Below are 18,069 nucleotides of genomic sequence, written 5' to 3'. Positions count from 1 at the left end.
TTCACTAAAATTAACGAACTTAAATCAAGCATCGCGTTAGTTCTGGCAGGCCATGTCGTCAAGCGTGCATCAGCTTTTAATCAGCTGTCCACCAGCTGCGCACCAATTCGGTTACGACATCCATATTACACGACAATTATTACAATTCATAGAGCCGCTCTAGCGCTTCGCTGCTGCCGCGATCTAAACTCCCTCCTCCAACCCTGACTCCACCATGCCAATACCTGTGTTCCTTGTACCAGTTTACGTCATAAATCTCCACATATTTTTCTCTCTCTCTCCCTCTCTCTCTCATTATTTAATTATTTATTTATCCATTCATTCATTTATTACTTTCCAAAAACGGGTAAGCGAGCATATCTAATACTATGCATGATTAGTGGTTCTGTTATACGGGGGGTTTATTCTATTTTCTAGTCGCTGCTCTCCCCGCTCTGACCATGCATGCACTCGGACGGCCGCGCGGATTTTTGTCCAGAACAGAACCATACCGCCAACACTAACTGTATGCATATCATCTAATAAATTCTCTTTTGACACAGTGGTCCTGACAGAACTGAAATTCTCTTAACTGAATTTAATTGCTACAATTTCTGTTTTCTTTACATTAATTTTGCTTAATTTTCTTCATCGCTTTTCTCTTCACTTGTTTTTGCCTTTTTTGTCACTATTTCCTCACTAACATTTGCCGGTTGTTTTAATAAAAACCTGTCCGGTCGGCATATCGGATGTGTGTGTAGTCGCACAAGTAAAATTTTTTTAACGGATCCAACGCTTATGGATCCGCAGATGGTCGACACCTCACGCAGCGCCTTTGCGACTCTCCATAGGAAATTAATGACTTCCGTTTTATCGACCGTCGTTTGTCATGTGCAGTGGAAAGGCGGCTTTAACCGAGTGAGACGCGAGAAGGCTGAGGCACGTGGTTGTTGGGGATCTTTGTTTCGGCGGCGGTGGTTCAGATGATCGTATCTCAAAAATTTGCTCGTATATCAAGACAAAAATTTGGTTGAATCACAGCTCGTATCAAAAAATTCGTATGTCAAAGCACTCGTATCTCGAGGCATCACTGTATAATGAATGCAGTTTTAAATTCATTTTATTTGTATAGTGCTTTTAACAATGGATGTTTTCACAAAGAATATATATACAAATTCTTAATAGAAATGGATAGCCCTAATGAGTAATCAAGGGGCGATGCTGACAAGGAAAAACTCCATGATATAAGGTGATAGGATGAATCCTTGAGAGGAACCAGACCAAAGCGAACCCGTCCTCAAATGGGTGAAAAAGATAGTATGTTTATAAAAACATTTCTCTTCAATAATTGCACTGTATGGTCAAAAGGTGTAATTGCGTGATCAGGAGATTCATTCCAGTTGCAAAATGCTGTTGAACTTATCAATTGTTTACTGATGGAGACTTCAAATTCAAATTCACTATTCACAGCTATCTCATGTATCTTTAAACTGTCATGTGGGGCCATCTTCAACAACTAGCACCCTCCAAGTGATGAGAATCACTGGTATCTTAGAAGTAGTATGTGTAGCTCCACACAGAAATAAATGCGTGAAATGAGACAATGTTTCCTCAGCCTTCGTAAGAAGTAGAGACTCTGCTGGGCTTTCTTGTTGATGGCGCTGATGTTGAGTGACCAGGTGAGGTTCTCCGCTAGATGAACACCAAGAAATTTGGTGCTTTTGACAATCTCTACAGAGGATCCAACGATGCTCAGCAGAGAGTGGTCGCTCTGTGCTCTTCTAAAGTTAACAACCATGTCTTTTACTTTTTAGCAACATTCAGAGACGGACTTGACTTGACTTGATATTAGGTGATGATTAGAGATGAGGAGTGGGGTGGCATTGTAGCTGTCTGTAGATGGAGAGGACTATATTATGACAAAGACACATTCAGTGACATGTGGTAATGATCTGTGATAGCTTCACACTGTGAAATGTGACTATATTTAATTTGAATGGAGGGATTGGATCAAGAGTTGGACAACCATCATGAGTGGGTCCTATTATGCACGATTATCCTTGGGTAAATCTACAACCGCTGTTCTCAGACCGTCTTCTTTATGGATTGGATCTGTCAGAGCTCTAACTCACAACAATTTTATACCAGTAAATGTCTTTTAATTTTTTTCCTTCCTGTTAATCATACAAATGTTATTTAAGTAATACAATTTTATATTAGAATTTTACTATTGGGGGCACGGTGGCTTAGCGGCTTAGCGTGTTTGCCTCACACCTCCAGGGTTGGGGGTTCGATTCCCGCCTCCGCCTTGTGTGCGTGGAGTTTGCATGTTCTCCCCGTGCCTCGGGGGTTTCCTCCGGGTACTCCGGTTTCCTCCCCCGGTCCAAAGACATGCATGGTAGGTTGATTGGCATCTCTGGAAAATTGTCCGTAGTGTGTGATTGCGTCAGTGAATGAGAGTGTCTATGTGCCCTGCGATGGTTTGGCACTCCGTCCAGGGTGTATCCTGCCTTGATGCCCGATGACGCCTGAGGCACAGGCTCCCCGTGACCTGAGGTAGTTTGGATAAGCAGTAGAGAATGAGTGAGAGTGAGTGAGAATTTTACTATTGTGGAAGTTAACCTGGTATAATCCAAACATTTTGCACCAATGCCATAACTCTATTCATGACTCTGAGGGTAAGTGCTCTTTATATGGATCATTTCACAATGAACCTTTTTTAAAAATCTGTTTCATCTTTGGAATTTTATTTTCTGACAAGTTTATTCAGAAATACATGAACTTTTTTATACTCATAATTACAAGCCCAATAAACCTTTTATTTATTTAACATTATTGCAAAATCATGTTATATTGTCAACATTATTACATGCGTTAATTCTTTGTGTTTTTGAAATCACATGCAAGCTGCTTTCTATTTGACCATTGGTATTAAGCAACACAAGTTTTATCTGTTCATCAGTCCATTACATACATACATAATCAGTACAGTTTGGAAAGCTGACTGACAAGCTGAGACTGAGTACTCTGAACCAACTCCATTATGATTATTGTGACTCTAAATTTTGCAATTACCTTAAACAAATTATGTGTAAAATATTTTCTATTGCCAGTAAAGTTTTATTTGTGTTTACACTGGCAATAACATTAAAGCATGTAGTGTCACAATGTCAGTATCTATTATCAGGTTTAGTGAATCAGAATAGGTGTTTAATGGCTCTATTTTTATTCTCTTTGTGTTGTTTTTTGCTCTATTTGCTCAATCAGAAAAATTAACAAGCTTTGTGACTGCCTCATTGATCTTATGATACAATTAAAAAATCTTTTAGCTTAATTAAAAGACTGGATATTCTGTCACTACCTCATGGGAAAGTAGTCATGTCTCGAAGTCTTCCTTCAGATTTTTGCTTTCCACCAATATTTATTTCAGTCCTTCCTCCTCAACAGGACATCTATGATCTAAAGGACCAGATTCAGGATGTAGAGGGGCGATATATGCAGGGTCTTAAAGAGCTGAAGGTAGAGGGGCTTGTGTCCAGTGCATGCCATATCTTTCTTTTCTATTTCTCTTTTGCTGTTTGCTTTTACTCACACCCAAACCTCACTTTTGGCCATTATTTTGTGTGGAAGCATGAGTATCATGTGAGGCTGTCTAATTCTGACTGAATCTTTCTTTAACAATTCTAGCCTATAAGCTAAATTGTGTTATGGTAAGAGCTTTAAGAAATGAATGCTGATGAACAAAGATATGATGAAGTATATACCTAATACCTAGCTGTAGCAAGGTTTAACTCAGAAATTGTTTGGAGACTTGTCATGGGTTTTGTTATGCATTATGTAAAATAAAATTTAGCCTTAAAATGTTTTCTAATCATTCTTTTGTCATATTCATGACTAGTGTTAACAGTTGTTAATCCTGTGCAATATCACAACAGATGAGCAAAATAATGCTTTTATAGTATTAGAAACAGAATATTAACTTATTAAATATCACTCTGGATAAGGGCGTCTGCCAAATGCTGAAAATGTAAATGTAAATATCTCAGTAATATAGTTATTTTAAGAAGTAAGTAATATTAGTTAATGACTAAACTAAATTCAGTTAGTTAATTAGTTAAATTGAAGTTTTTAACAATTTAGCCTTGAACAACTGTGAAATCATTGAAAAGATTTTAATCACAGTGGATATGAAAAGTCTACACACCCAGTGTGCGTGCATGTGTGCTTGTGTGTATTCCTGTGTGCGTAAGTATGTCAGTTCAGTTCAATTTAGTTGTGGCTATTGAGGAGTCTTGAGAAAAGAAACTGTTACATAGTCTGGTTGTAAGGACCCGAATGCTTCTGTACCTTTTTCCAGACAGCAGGAGGGTGAAGAGTGTGTGGTGTCATCCACAATGCCGTTGCCTATGGGGCGTGTGGTAGCCTAGTGGTTAAGGTGTTGGGCTACCAATTGGAAGGTTGTGAGTTAGATCCCAGGTCCACCAAGTTGCCACTGTTGGGCCTCTGTGCAAGGCCCTTAAACCTTAATTGCTCAGTTCTATAAAAAAAATGAAGAGACTCTAACGATCTTTGAAGCTGTCCTCACTATCTGCATCAAAGTACAATTTTTCAAACCAGTCAGTGATGCAGCTGCTCAGGATGCTCTCAATATAGAACATGGTATGGATAGGGTTGGAGATTGGCTTTCCTCAGGCTTTGCACAAAGTAGAGATGCTGATTGGCTTTTATGGTGAGGGAGCTGGTGCACAGTGACAAAAAAGAGTCAGAAAATTATCAATAAGCAGAGGGTTACAAAACATTCTAAGACATTTATTATACAATGGAACACTGTAAATACAAAATTAAACAAGTGGGAAAAATGTGACAAAAGTGAAAATAACATCCCCCTAAGATATCAGGGAGGCTGCCAAGAGTGCAATTTCTTTTACTGGTTGCACTCTACATCAACAATGTCACAAATTCTTTGTGTGCCTAGGCTGTAGGAGAGGGTCACAAGACAGAATCCTTTTCAAGACCATCCATAAAAAAAACAAGCCCAGGGAAAGTTTGAAAAGAAAAAAATAATAATCCAGCATCCCAAAACCATGTGGAATAATGTGTTAGGGTCTGATTAGACCAAATTTTTTGGCCAAAAACAGCATATCACCAAAAGAACACCATTCCCACAGTGAAGCATGGAAGGATCATGCATTGGGCTGCTTATTTCAGATGAAACTGGAGCTTTAACTGGAGGGAATAATGAATAGCCTTAAATACCAGTCTATTTTGGCACAAAAGGTTTCTTAAGGTGAATAAGAATTTCATTTTTCAGCATCAACCACCTCAAGCACACATCAAAAAAGGAATGGCTTCACCAAAACAAGATTAAGGATTCTAGAGTCCAGATCTAAATCCAACTGAACAGGAAATCACATTGCCTAGTTAATAGCCAGCCAATTTGACACAGTTGTCACAGTTTTTGCAAGGAAGAATGGCAAAATATTCAAGTCAAGATGTGCATAACTGGTTGACTCTTAACCAAAAAGAATGCTAAAATAATAACATGTAAGGGTGCTTCATCTGAGTATTAGTTTAGAGGTGTGCACACACATGGTTATTGTAAAATTTTTATTTTTCTCTGAAATAATTATTTTTGTTTTTCACTTTAATATAAAGGTTGCGTTTGCAAAATAAAGCTGGAAAATGTTCTGGCATGATTAACATTTTCATTTTTTACATTACAAAAGCCAGCCATTATAACAGGGTTAGGCCATCCTTAAAAATATTCTTGTTTGCCGTAACCCGACCGACCCTGTCAATTTAGGACCGACTCAATTTTTTATATATTTTTTTGCTTTAAGTCCGACCGACTTGCCGGTTGTAAATTTTCGTTAAGACCGACCTTTTTTTTACTCTTCAAACAACTAATACAAAAGCAATAAAATAATATTAATTATATTTTAGTAAGTATTGTAAATATATAAATTGCCTAGGCCCACATACAAACGAAAGCTACGTTCTTTGTTTTAAATAAAAACCCGGCACATCTATGTTTACACTATTGGTTAACGGATATCACACTATGGCCTGTGCGTTCGCTTCGTCTCATACTCTCATTCACTGTCAGAGTCAACAGTCCGCGCTTGGTAATGATGGCTGCGGCTGCAGTAAACAAAATGTTCGTGGTCACCGTTCAAATTCATACGGGTTCGGGCACCATAATACATCTAAAAAATTCACTGAAACAGCACGACATCGCTTTAACTTGGCACGAAGTTCTGGAAAAACTGCCGAGCATCAAAATGAGGTTTGCAATAATGCGCTCGAAGGCACGGGATGAAGACCCAGTCAGTGACGTCACGATATGCTAATTTGTTTAAATTCTTACCTACGTAATCACCATCACCAAAATTGTACTTTTTTTTTTTTACATTGAAACTTGAAAAGAAAACAGAGACCTACCTACCGACCCCCTTTTTTTTTTTTTTTAACCTGTTACTGCAAACCAAAATATTTTTAAGGATGGCCTTATGTAGACTTTTTAGATTTACTGTATTTCCATTGTTCATATATACTCACTCCCTTCATATATTCTCACTATCTCTCCTCCAAAGAAAACCAAGTATATTAATTAGATAAAATAATACCTTTTTGCAAAGCTACAATGAAAGGAAAAGTCCATTAAAACAAGCTAATAATTGAACAACTACTTCACCTTACATTAACAATTATAGCGATATTTTATAGTGATATTTTAGTTGTATTTTTGAAGGAAATATTATATTCTCTGTAGGAATCTCTGTCTGAAGTAGAAGAGAAGTATAAGAAGGCCATGGTATCTAATGCACAACTTGACAACGACAAGGCAAACCTCATCTACCAGGTGGACACACTCAAGGATGTCATTGAGGAAATGGAAGAGCAGATGTCAGAGCTGAGCCGGGAAACAGAGGAGAAGTCAAAAGTATAATTTTTTTTCTATTATTCATTAGCATGAGCACTAGGGGGGTGTTTAAAATAATAATGTTATGAAATCATGTAACAAAATAATTAAATGTATATTAACAGTTTACCCTCTAGTGGACTCCTAAAATCTTCATTACCCATACTGTAGAACTTTTGACTTAAATGTAGTTTGATGGTGTTTAGAAATTATAAATATGTCAATGTATTTCATGTAAAATTAAAAAAAAACATGATCTTTAGGAGATAGAGAGGCAGAAGCATACATGTTCAGTCCTGCTGCATAAACAAGAGGAGCTAAAAGAGGGAATCCGTCAACGAGATGAACTTATTGAGGTAAGATTCTTTTTGATTTACATTAAACTCATATTCATGCTATTTGAATACATTTAAATGTATAAATGTTTTAGTTTTTTTTTTTTTTTAGAAAACCACAAGTAACAGATCCAAGGTCCACATGCAGGCCTTTTCTGTTTTGTGTTTCCAGTCTTGTTTCTGTCCTCTGCTTCACCCCTTCCATTTCATGGCTGTCCATTTGAACACTATTTTTCTAGGCAAACCAGAACATTCAATTCAAGTTAGATACCCTCACGAGGGAGGTGTTTGACCTACAGGAAACTGTTAACTGGAAGAACAAAAAGATTGCGGTATGAACATTAGGACTATGCATGTTTTAATGGACCTTCAATACAGTATTTGGTTGGTTGCTTGTTTGTCTCACTGCTCAGTAGAACAGGAACATCAGAAAGCTGCTTATAATCAGGCCAAGAACTTCAGTTAAGGTTCACATCAAACATCAGAATGGGTAAAATGTGACTTCAACATTGGCATCGTTGTTGGTACCTGATGTGGTGGTTAGAGTATTTCAAAGTCTTCCAATCTACTAGTATTTTCATAAGCAATGGTCTCCAATGAATTTACACAGAATGGCATGAAAACAAAATAAACTTTTTTTTTTGCACAACAAATGAAGCTTTGTGGAAGATGCTTCATCAGGTTCCACTCCTTTGTGTCAAAAACAACAAATTGAGGCTATTAAGGGTACAGACTCAAACTGAACATCTCAAGATAGGAAAAAGACCAATTTCTTTTTCCTATTCTTCAACTGTCCAGTTTCAATGAGCCTGTGCCCATGATAGCCTCAGATTCTTGTTCTTGGCTAACAGGGAAGGAACCCAGTAGTCTTCTGCAGTTGTAGCACATCCACTTCAAGGTTTGATGTTATTTGCAACACATAACTGCTAAATGTTTTTGTTTTTATGCCATTCTGTCAATACCTAGAATAAACTGTTGTGTGTGAAATTCCCAGATCTGCAGTGTCTGAAATACTTAAACCAGCACATCTGGTATCAATGTACTTACCACAGTGAAAGTCATATATAAGATATCACACTTTTTATGTCTTTCACTTTGAACATTGCTAGCCCTGCAAATTGGCATAAATTCATACATTTAAAATCTATATCCTGAATTTATATTTTTCTGTAAATCTGCTTCGGGACAATATCAATTGTCCATAAAACTGTGTCCATTGTATATAAAATTGAATTGAATTGACCATTACTTAGCCTCTTGACCTGTATCTGTATGTTTTTTTTGCATTGCTCTGCTGCCACATGATTGGCTAATTAGATAAGAGCATGAATATGACAGTGTTTAGTTGTTTCTAATATTCACTGTATATATTATCAGTCTAACACACCTCTTGTCCACTTTATTTGGAACACCTGTATACCTAAATATTAACTAAAGCTTTTGACCTGTAAATGTATGCATTATATGCATTGTGCTACTGCTAAATAATTTGATTACTGCATACATTTATAGGTTTTCCTAATTAATTGGATGTGTGTATACACTGCTCAAAAACATTGAAGAGAACACTTGCATCACAATTTGGATCTTGAACAGAATTTTCAACTAGAAAATCCTATTTTCATATACATTGTGTAATTTGTTCAGAGCAAAATGATGTGACAGTGGTCAGTCATTGAAATTACAGGCTGATACAGTTTGCATTAATTTCATCAGGGCAACTAATAATGTAAGTCAGTAGTGTGTATTCCTCCCATATGCCTGCATGCATTCCTGACAACATCTGGGCAGGCTCCTGATTTGATGGCAGATAGTGTCCTGGAGGATTTTCTCCCAGACCTGGATCAGGGAATCAGTGAACTCCTGGACAGTCTATGATGCGATTTGGCAGCTTCAAATGCTCCGATACATAACATTCCAGAGGTTCTAAATTGGATTTGGGTATGGGGAGCATGTGGACCAGTCAATGGCATCAGTGCCATCATCATCCAGAAACTGACTGACTATGCACCCTGTCTACATGAGATTGGGCATTGTCATGCACCAGGAGGAACCCTGGGCCAACTGCACCAGCATAAGGTCTGACAGGATCTCCTGGTACCCAACACCAGTAAGGGTACCGTTGGCTAGCACATGTAGGTCTTTAATTGGAGGTCTACGGTCTGTGCAAACATCCAAGGATATTCCTCCCCAGACCATCCCTGACCCATCACCAAAGCTGTCATTCTAGATGTAGTTGCAGGCAGTATAACATTTTGAAGGTGCCTTGGCATTTGTTCTTTGTGGTTGGTTTTTGTGCCTATGATAGCCTCAGAAAATTGGTGGTTGTCTTGCTGTGGCCTCTCCAGTGCATGTAGTCACTTTCATTTACACCAAAGCAGGTGATCTCCATGAAATTTAATTGAGTTGGTGTTATTCTGTGATGATTAAGTGTTCCCTTAATATTTTAGATGTGTATGTGTATATGTGTAGTCTGTTATTGTAGGCACTTTCAGGGGTGGACAGGGGTCAACATGGACACTCGAATAGGTCTGTGGCTATACAGCCCCAAACACAGCAAGAGGCAATGTGTTTTGTTCACAGCAAGAGGCAATGTGTTTTGACAATGTTTCTGACACTATTTTTAGCAATTTGTGCTGCAGTAGCTCCTTTGTGGGATCAGATCATACTGGCTAGCTTTTGCTCCCCATGCACATGAGTGTGAGCATTGGGCACCCATTACCCTGTTGCAGATTAGTGGTTGTCTTTCTTTTAGTCCACTTTTGGTATGTACTCTCCAAGACCAAAAAGAATGAGATTATTATCATAGATTTTTGCCTAATTATTTTGACTGTCACTAAAAATGGAGCACCAGATCCTTTGCAGCAGACAGAGCTATTCCAGCAGGCTTTTTCAGATCAAAGCTATTCTCTGTTATGGGCCACCCTAATTTTCCCCTAACATCTCTAACTCCTTTGCTCCCTATCCATAGTCAGGTGGTGGGCATATGTGGAGGCACGGACGTAGTCACAATCTCCTCAACTTCAGTCCAACTTGTAAAAAAAAGTCTTACAGAGGTCCCTGAAGAGGCCTCTGTAAGCACATTAAATGCTTATGTATATGTGGCTAGGAAAAGCTATGGAGCAAACACCTTTGGATTATGAAACCAAGGTGGAGATGTTTGGTCATGTTTAGAGAAAATTAAACACAGTACCTAACCACAAACACCTCATACTAACTGACAAATGTGGTTGTGGTCCCAAAGAATGGGAAAATAATGTTGTTTGGAAAGTCCATATATGTCCAAAAGGAAACATATATGGACTTTCCAAAAAAGAATGGGAAAATAATGTTGTTTGGAAAGTCCATATATGTCCAAAAGGAAACATATTTTGATCATCACAAAAAGTAGCTGAGATCATATTTTAGATAATGAGAGTGTATGTAGAACACAGATGTTCTCTATATCATTGCTTATCATCAATAAACTCTGCTTTTACCCTGCATCATTCAGTCTGACTAATTTGGTATTTTCTTTATTCCCTTTATCATGCTAGATTGGGCTATTCGGGTCAATGTGGTGATTGGAGTCAGATAAATTATTTTAGAGAATCAGTTTTCCTCTAGTTTTTGATCAAAGTGTTACATTCTATGTGTGAGGAAATCATCATCATCCAATAGGTTATCTCAGATCAGCACACATATGAATACAGATGCACAGAGTGGATTAAAAACATTTAGATATTTCTCTTTAACCTGAGCTTAGCTCTCATTTTATTTGCATATCATTTTATTCATGCTACTTTTATGCTTGCTGCCCACTTGACTATGCATGTTAACTATGCAGTCTGTGCATGTTGACCATTATGCATGCGTTATGCATGCATGTGACCTGTCCTTCTCTACTTGTTCTGCTCATGGTTCTTCTCTCTTTCCTGCCCTGCTGTTGACCAGGCCTTAGAGAGGCAGAAAGAGTACTTTGATTGCATTAGGAATGAGAGGGATGAGCTCAAAGATGAGCTGGCCGAACTCAAGGGGAAATCCAAATCTGTAGAGGTATGTCAGTGCTGAAGATCAAGAAATGCAACAAAGTACAAAAGATTTCTTAATGATGGGTTTTGTACATTATGAAATTTTCTCAGTTTAATTGTAGTTAATGTGTAAATTAAATTCAATTCAATTTGCACATATTAACCCATAATGACAAAGCAAAAACTTTTTTTAAAGTTTGCAAACTAATGCAAAATAAAAATCAAAACTCTTTTAGATTTCCTTTTACATCATTTAAAATGTATACTTGTCATTTGTTTTATTTGTACACAATAAGGGTCTGTTTGGTTTGTGTACTGTATAGTTTTACACTGGTAAGAATTGAGGGAAGGATGAATGTAGTCATTTCTTCTCTGCCATTGAGAAGCACCCCAATGCTACATAGTTGCCATATACCATTAATTCAGTAGTGGCTTACCATCTTCCACTAAGATCTGATTGATAGATTATTTCTGAAGTGGCTATTTTTCAGAATGAAGCCTCTGCAGAAGGCTTCTCAAACAGAGTAATTATTTGGTTACCTTGCTGACCTTGACCTTTCCAGGTTTAGATACTCAGTTTGGACAAACGTTGCCTTTTTTGGATATTGCTTTGTCCTAATAAGAATCTTTGCTGTGCCTCTTATTTGATTTTTCTGTGATTGGGAGACCACCATGTTTCTGGAAACATGCAATGACATAGAACTGACTTTATACCCCTACCCAAATCTATGTCTATTTGATCACAGATGTCTGTAAAGTTCCTAGGATTTCTTTTTTTTTGGTCTGACAAGCATTGCAAATTGTAGGAGAGGTTTCTGCATTTCTAAATCATATCCAGTTAATGTAATTAAGGTAGTGTAATTTGAGACAGACTCTAGTCACAGTCTATAGACTGTCCATGACTTTATAGACACATTATAGAACACTTTTCCACTTTGAAACAGTCTATTTTAAATGGGCCTTGGCCCACAGGACATGACGGTGTTTCTGGACCATGTTCACATACGGAGCTTTAGTTGGCATCTACATATGGCACGGCAGATTGTGTTTACCGACAGTGGTTTCTGGAAGTATTCCTATGCCTGTTTAGTAATGTCATTGACACAATCATGCCGATGAGCCATGCAGTGTCGCCTGGGAGCCCGAAGACCATGGGCATCCAATAAAGGTCTTCATTCTTTACGCACAGAGATTTCTTCAGTTTCTCTGAATCTTTTAATGATGTTATGCACTGTAGATGATGAGATTTGCATAGCCTTGGCAATTTGACATTGAGGAACATTGTTTTTAAAGTATTCCACAATCTTTTACACACTCTTTCACAGATTGGAGAGCTTCTGCCCATCTTTACTTCTGAGAGACTTTGCCTTTTATAGCCATTCATGTTACAGACCTGATATCAATTAAACTTACTTAGTTGCTAGATGTTTTCCCAGCTGAATCTTTTCCAAATTTCCTTTTTTGAGACCTTAGCAGGCATCAAGAAATTTGAAATGAGCTCATTTAGTGGATAAAAGTGTAAAATTTTGTCGTTTAAACATTTATGTTATCTATGTTCTATTGTGAATAAAATACTGGCTCATGTGATTTGCTCATCTTGTAGTATTTTTAATTTTATTCAAATTTTTAAAAAATGTCCCAACTTTTTCGGAATTCGGATGTAAGAATGAATGATTGTAAAATGAATTAATTTACTTATACCATTCCAGCTGTTATGTGCCATTAATGCTTCATCAGATACATGTGGCTACATTGGCAACAACAATTTCGCTACAGAACAATTGTCAAATTAAACCCAAATTAAACAAATTTCAGGTACAAATACTGTAGTGTTCTACACAAATATGTAGAAGATTTTTTTTCTGCTTTTAGGCTTCCATTGTATATGCCCTGAAGCTTTAGGCATGATACATTGAGGCATCCAGATGTACACTCTGATCTTGATTAGTAGAGATTAGTATCTTGCAGTATAATTGAATTGCACATGTACTTCAGATTTTTCTGGTAGAATTCATGGTTGTCTCAGAAGCATCTGAAGCCACACACAGTCTGAAGCAGCAAATCATCGGCAACAATTTGGTGTTTCTGTACCACCATGTTCTTATTTTGGAATGGAGTATGATGCTCCGATTGTGAAAGAGTTTTTACATCAGATGTAACACAACCCATGTCTTTTAAAAAATAGTTCCACTTTTGACCCATCAGTCCACAGGAGTAGTTATCAAACCTGATTTGGATTTCTTGATTTTGTATCTATCTATCTGTCTACCTGTCTACCTATGTCTGTCTGTCTCGACTAGCTTTGTTAAGCCAACATGAAGGTTTGTTATGACAAACTTTACCTATCTAGATTAAATACTGTAATGTAATTTGTTGGAAGATCTGAAACATTTAAGTGTGACAAATATGCAAAAATATAGAACTCAGGAAGCCCCGACCTCACAGTCCTGTAACTAAGCATGAAGTTAAATGGGTTTTCTGTTTATTTATTCTTATCTACGGTTATTGCGTTATTGCATATATACTGCAGATGTGCAAGATACAGGTATAGAAGTCACCATAGCATCTATTATGGTATCTAAAGTTTTTCATATCATTATTAAGTAGTTAAGATAATACAAATACCCCAGTGTCTTTTTTTCATGATGATTATTAAATCATGATGATTTTTTAGCTCTGCATATATATTCTGTGTTTGGACATCCATAAATCTCACTTCATTACCGTTCACCCTACAGAAACATGGACTGGTTATCATTCCAGACGGCACGGCCAATGGGGATGACAGTCGAGAATCCCCCTCCTCAGTCATCTCTCTTGTCTCTCAGGAAGCTGCTCAGGTTCTAGAGTCAGCTGGGGATGGACCTCTGGGTACGAAAACAGATTGAGCCAAAAAAAAAAAATTATTGTTTTTGACATCCTTTGAGTTGTAAACACCTTTTTTTCTAACAACAGATACTCGACTACGAAAGCTTGCTGAAGAAAAGGACGAACTTTTATCCCAAGTATGAATATTATTATTATAAGTATTATATCTAAATTGTTTATTTGAAGGATTCATTATTATTAAGTTAATCAGCATAAAAATACATTTTCCCAGAAGAGAACATTTGTTGATCATCTCCATTTTGCATCTCTCACAGATAAGGAAACTAAAAACACAGCTACAGGATGAGAGACAGAAACATTCTAAGATGGAAAGTGTTTACACAGAGGGAGAACGTCTAGAAAATGGCACTGACTTAAACTTAATTGAAATGCAGAGTAAGTTCACACTTATGAGCAGTTGAAATGTTTTTTGTTTAGTTTTTTATTTTTCCATTTTAATGAAAAAATTAAATTCCTTTAAAATAACTAAAATGTTATCACTGGATGTTTATAAAGTTAAATCAGTCAATCTTAAAAGTATTTTAAAAAGGTATATCATTTTTATTGAGTAAAAGCAAAGAAATTCTTCATCCTGAACTCACTATGCCCTTTCACACGGTATACTGACAACTGCATTTATTTTAGAGCTTTCCAGAGCTTGCTAACAGTGCATACCTTTATTTTGTCCAGAAGTGCCAAAGAAGTGAAGCATATTAAACTTCTAATGCATACTAGTATTGAAAATGAGAATACATTTTATTAATGTTAAATATTAATTACATGATAAATACATTTAAGGGAAGACCTTGAAGAGAGCTGAATGGGTACTTTTGTTTTATTGGGACCATATTTGCTATATTGTACTAATCTTGTTTGATCATCCACTGATCTTTGTAGACTTAGACTTGGCATAAATGAACAATAATAAATATATATAGATTACCATTAAAAGTTTGCTAACAGAATGTAAAGAACCTCTTTGGATTTGATTTATGTTTGCATATTCATGGTTAGCACAAAGCTGTATGTTTGGCTGGGCTCATAAGCAATGCTCCTTTCTGTAGTGAGGGCTCAGTATCATGGCTGAACCTGTACACTAATCCTAGGCTCCAAACAAGCTGTTATATACAAAGAAAAGAATTTCACACTCCCAAGTGGCACAACAGAAAAGCATTTACCCTGTTGTCCTGCATATCTTGAGGTTGAATCCAGAGGATGCCAGGGTCACACTTGGCCAGGAATACAAGAGAGCATTGGCCATGCTATCAGGCAGAAGTGGTGGCAGTTCCCTCCTCTTCTTTCAATTACAGCAGCACTAGCCAATCATGGATGTCTAAGATCTCTTGCATGCAAAAGATGGTAGATAGCACTTTCCTCTGAATGTTTGAAATTAGGGGGGAAATCCAAAAGTAAAGAAAATAATTTCACTGTGCTTGTATATTTGAAAAGGGGAAAAAAACTTTTTCTTCTTCTAATTCAAACTTATATCCATGTGTTCTTTTGTAGGAGATGTCAACCGACAAATTAGTGAATATAAATTCAAACTTTCAAAGGCGGAACAAGAAATGGGCACAATGGAACAAAATGTAAGTTTCAAAATGACCAATTTTACTACTACTTCTAATGAGGATGATGGTAATAATATAATAATAATACTATATTTTACTTAATAATGGAATCATTTAATGTTTTTCATAATATATGAGTAGTATATATTCCATTTTATCCTCTTCATACATCCATACATATGTACACACAGGAGCAATTTATGAAAGCATACAACTGTAGATGCACTGAGTTTGAGCTTGTATTGATAAAAGAATATCTAATCAGTAACATCCTGATCCATGCTATTTGAATTTGCTTGACTTGTAGAGTAACTGTCTCTATTTGCATAGACAGATTTTAAGTTGAAAATGTATGTATAATATGGAGACCTTTGGGGTAAACACAGACTGTCATCTTCTGATCTTAATGGTAGTTAAATTGCTTTTAAATAATTGAACACTCAGTTCTAATAATGTGCACTTTTCCCCTATAGATAAACAGACTTGAAGCTCAGGTGTTAAGATACAAAGCATCAGCTGATAACTTTGAGAAAATTGAAGATGAACTAAAGGCAGAGAAAAGAAAACTTCAGAGGGAGGTAAGGATACAAGTAAATGTGGAATGAAAATGTGCACACTTTATAAGAAACACATTTTCATTTCCACATTCATGTAGTTATCTAATCGGTCAATACTGTGGCAGCAGCATATTACAAAAAGTCATGCAGAAACAAGATGAAGTTGTGGCATTGTTGTTGGAATCAGATGGGCTGGTCAGAGACTGCTGATCTCTGGAGATTTTTACACATAGCAGTCTATAGAGTTTACCCAGATTGGTGCAAAAAAAACATTGAGTGAGTGACAGTTCTGTGGGTGATAGTTCAACTAATAAAGGTCTGCTATCTCACTTTTGCAAATTGCTTCAGCCTACAGGCTCTTGTGATGTTTTTTGTTTTGAACACCATTTTGTGTAAACTGGTTATACTGTTGTGTGTGAAATTTCCTAGAGATCATTAGTTTCTAACATGTTCAAAACATGAATTTTTCACATTTAAAGTCAAAGGTGAAGCTTTTGACCTGTATCTGCATGATTTTAAACCCTTGCAGTGGGCCACCTGATTCACTAATGATATATAACTACTGTACATGCATGTGCCGGTGTTCCTAATAAAGTGGACAGTGAGTGTATGTTTTTACAGCTGCTGTTTTTGGAGTGTCGTGATGGGCACAACAATTTTATTTCTTTGAATAAATATTGAAATGCAACTTTTATCAAGGACACATGCACTGATGCAACACATCATGCTTATATTACTGTAAACCTAAACTTTTAATGACATACATTTCGGTGATCTGATCAATCCAGGCAGACAGCAGTATATTTTTGAATGTGTGAGAGGGCCGTACAAATATAGTCCCTAACTTCTTCTGCTCAATACATTTTTCAAATGAAAGTGCTATTACATTAAAAACAGGTATATAAGTATTAGTGAAATTACCAATTACATCAAAATAACCTCAAAACTATCAGAATTTTGTAAGCCACTTTCATTGAAGTTTCAAATGGTGGTTGGAAAAAGGTCCACTGCTAAAATTATTTATTACAAATGTATTATTGCAAAATGGAGACCTGCACAAACTTGTATTTGTTTTTTAACTTATTCTGCAGCTACGTGGTGCGCTTGACAAAATTGAGGAAATGGAGATGACCAACAACCACTTGGTGAAGAGACTGGAAAAGATGAAAGCAAATCGCAATGCTCTCCTCTCACAGCAGTGATAAGATTAGCCTTGGACAATTCTTTCAAAACAGTTCTTAAATATCTGTCACACAGCAAATTTCTGTCACATGGCAAATGCTGTTTTGCCACCTAACACTTCACATCTATGGGAAACAAAAATAAACACTTGTTAATAACAGAAAATACTTTACATTTTTTCACTAAAGATAAAAGTTTGGTGCACACTTTAGTTTGCCTGGAATAGAGAAATATTTTTTTTTTAATCAATCCAAGGGCGTTTTCCTGACCCCACCCCAAACCCCCACCCCCCACCATTGGTTTTATGTCTGGTGTTTGGAAAGCTTTGTATATCATGGTTTTCACCTGGGTTATATTGCGTGGATTGGGTGCTTGAGTCTTCCAAATGTCTTCTGCTTCTGCAATAGGCTGAATGAGTGTAAAAATGTATTTTAAATTACTTTCACACAACTGCTAACATTTATGAATGTTTGCAACACTGTGCCTTTGTTTAACATGGGAACTGAGGGTTTGCATTATAAAGAAAAGAAATGGTATCGTACAAAAAATTATTTAATGTAAGTATTCAATCTGATGTGATGGTATAAAACAGTTCTCTATGATTTCAATGGGGTTTCAAAAATATTAAAAATAAAAAAGTAAATTGGA

General features: G+C 36.7%; 1 protein-coding gene across 22 annotated transcripts in view; it reads left to right on the top strand.

Annotated features, from left to right (window-relative positions):
• lrrfip2 (leucine rich repeat (in FLII) interacting protein 2) overlaps window positions 1-18,069 on the top strand; it is a 53,348-nt gene extending 35,279 nt beyond the window's left edge. For 10 of the 22 annotated variants that reach the window (XM_060872007.1, XM_060872006.1, XM_060872010.1 and 7 more), the window contains 11 exons: window positions 3,427-3,498; window positions 6,752-6,922; window positions 7,165-7,257; window positions 7,476-7,568; window positions 11,170-11,271; window positions 13,985-14,117; window positions 14,202-14,251; window positions 14,390-14,510; window positions 15,621-15,700; window positions 16,156-16,260; window positions 17,331-18,069. In XM_060872007.1, coding sequence (XP_060727990.1) covers window positions 3,427-3,498; window positions 6,752-6,922; window positions 7,165-7,257; window positions 7,476-7,568; window positions 11,170-11,271; window positions 13,985-14,117; window positions 14,202-14,251; window positions 14,390-14,510; window positions 15,621-15,700; window positions 16,156-16,260; window positions 17,331-17,441 — 1,131 coding nt within the window. In that variant the 3' untranslated portion in view covers window positions 17,442-18,069. The remainder of the gene's footprint in view (window positions 1-3,426; window positions 3,499-6,751; window positions 6,923-7,164; window positions 7,258-7,475; window positions 7,569-11,169; window positions 11,272-13,984; window positions 14,118-14,201; window positions 14,252-14,389; window positions 14,511-15,620; window positions 15,701-16,155; window positions 16,261-17,330) is intronic. The other 12 variants (XM_060872022.1, XM_060872014.1, XM_060872025.1 and 9 more) reach the window with 7 other exon arrangements.

This window comes from Tachysurus vachellii, chromosome 6, assembly GCF_030014155.1.
Source record: "Tachysurus vachellii isolate PV-2020 chromosome 6, HZAU_Pvac_v1, whole genome shotgun sequence".
Taxonomy (NCBI): Eukaryota; Metazoa; Chordata; class Actinopteri; order Siluriformes; family Bagridae; genus Tachysurus; species Tachysurus vachellii.
Note: the sequence above shows the minus strand (reverse complement) of the source record. Positions and strands in the feature narration are given on the sequence as shown.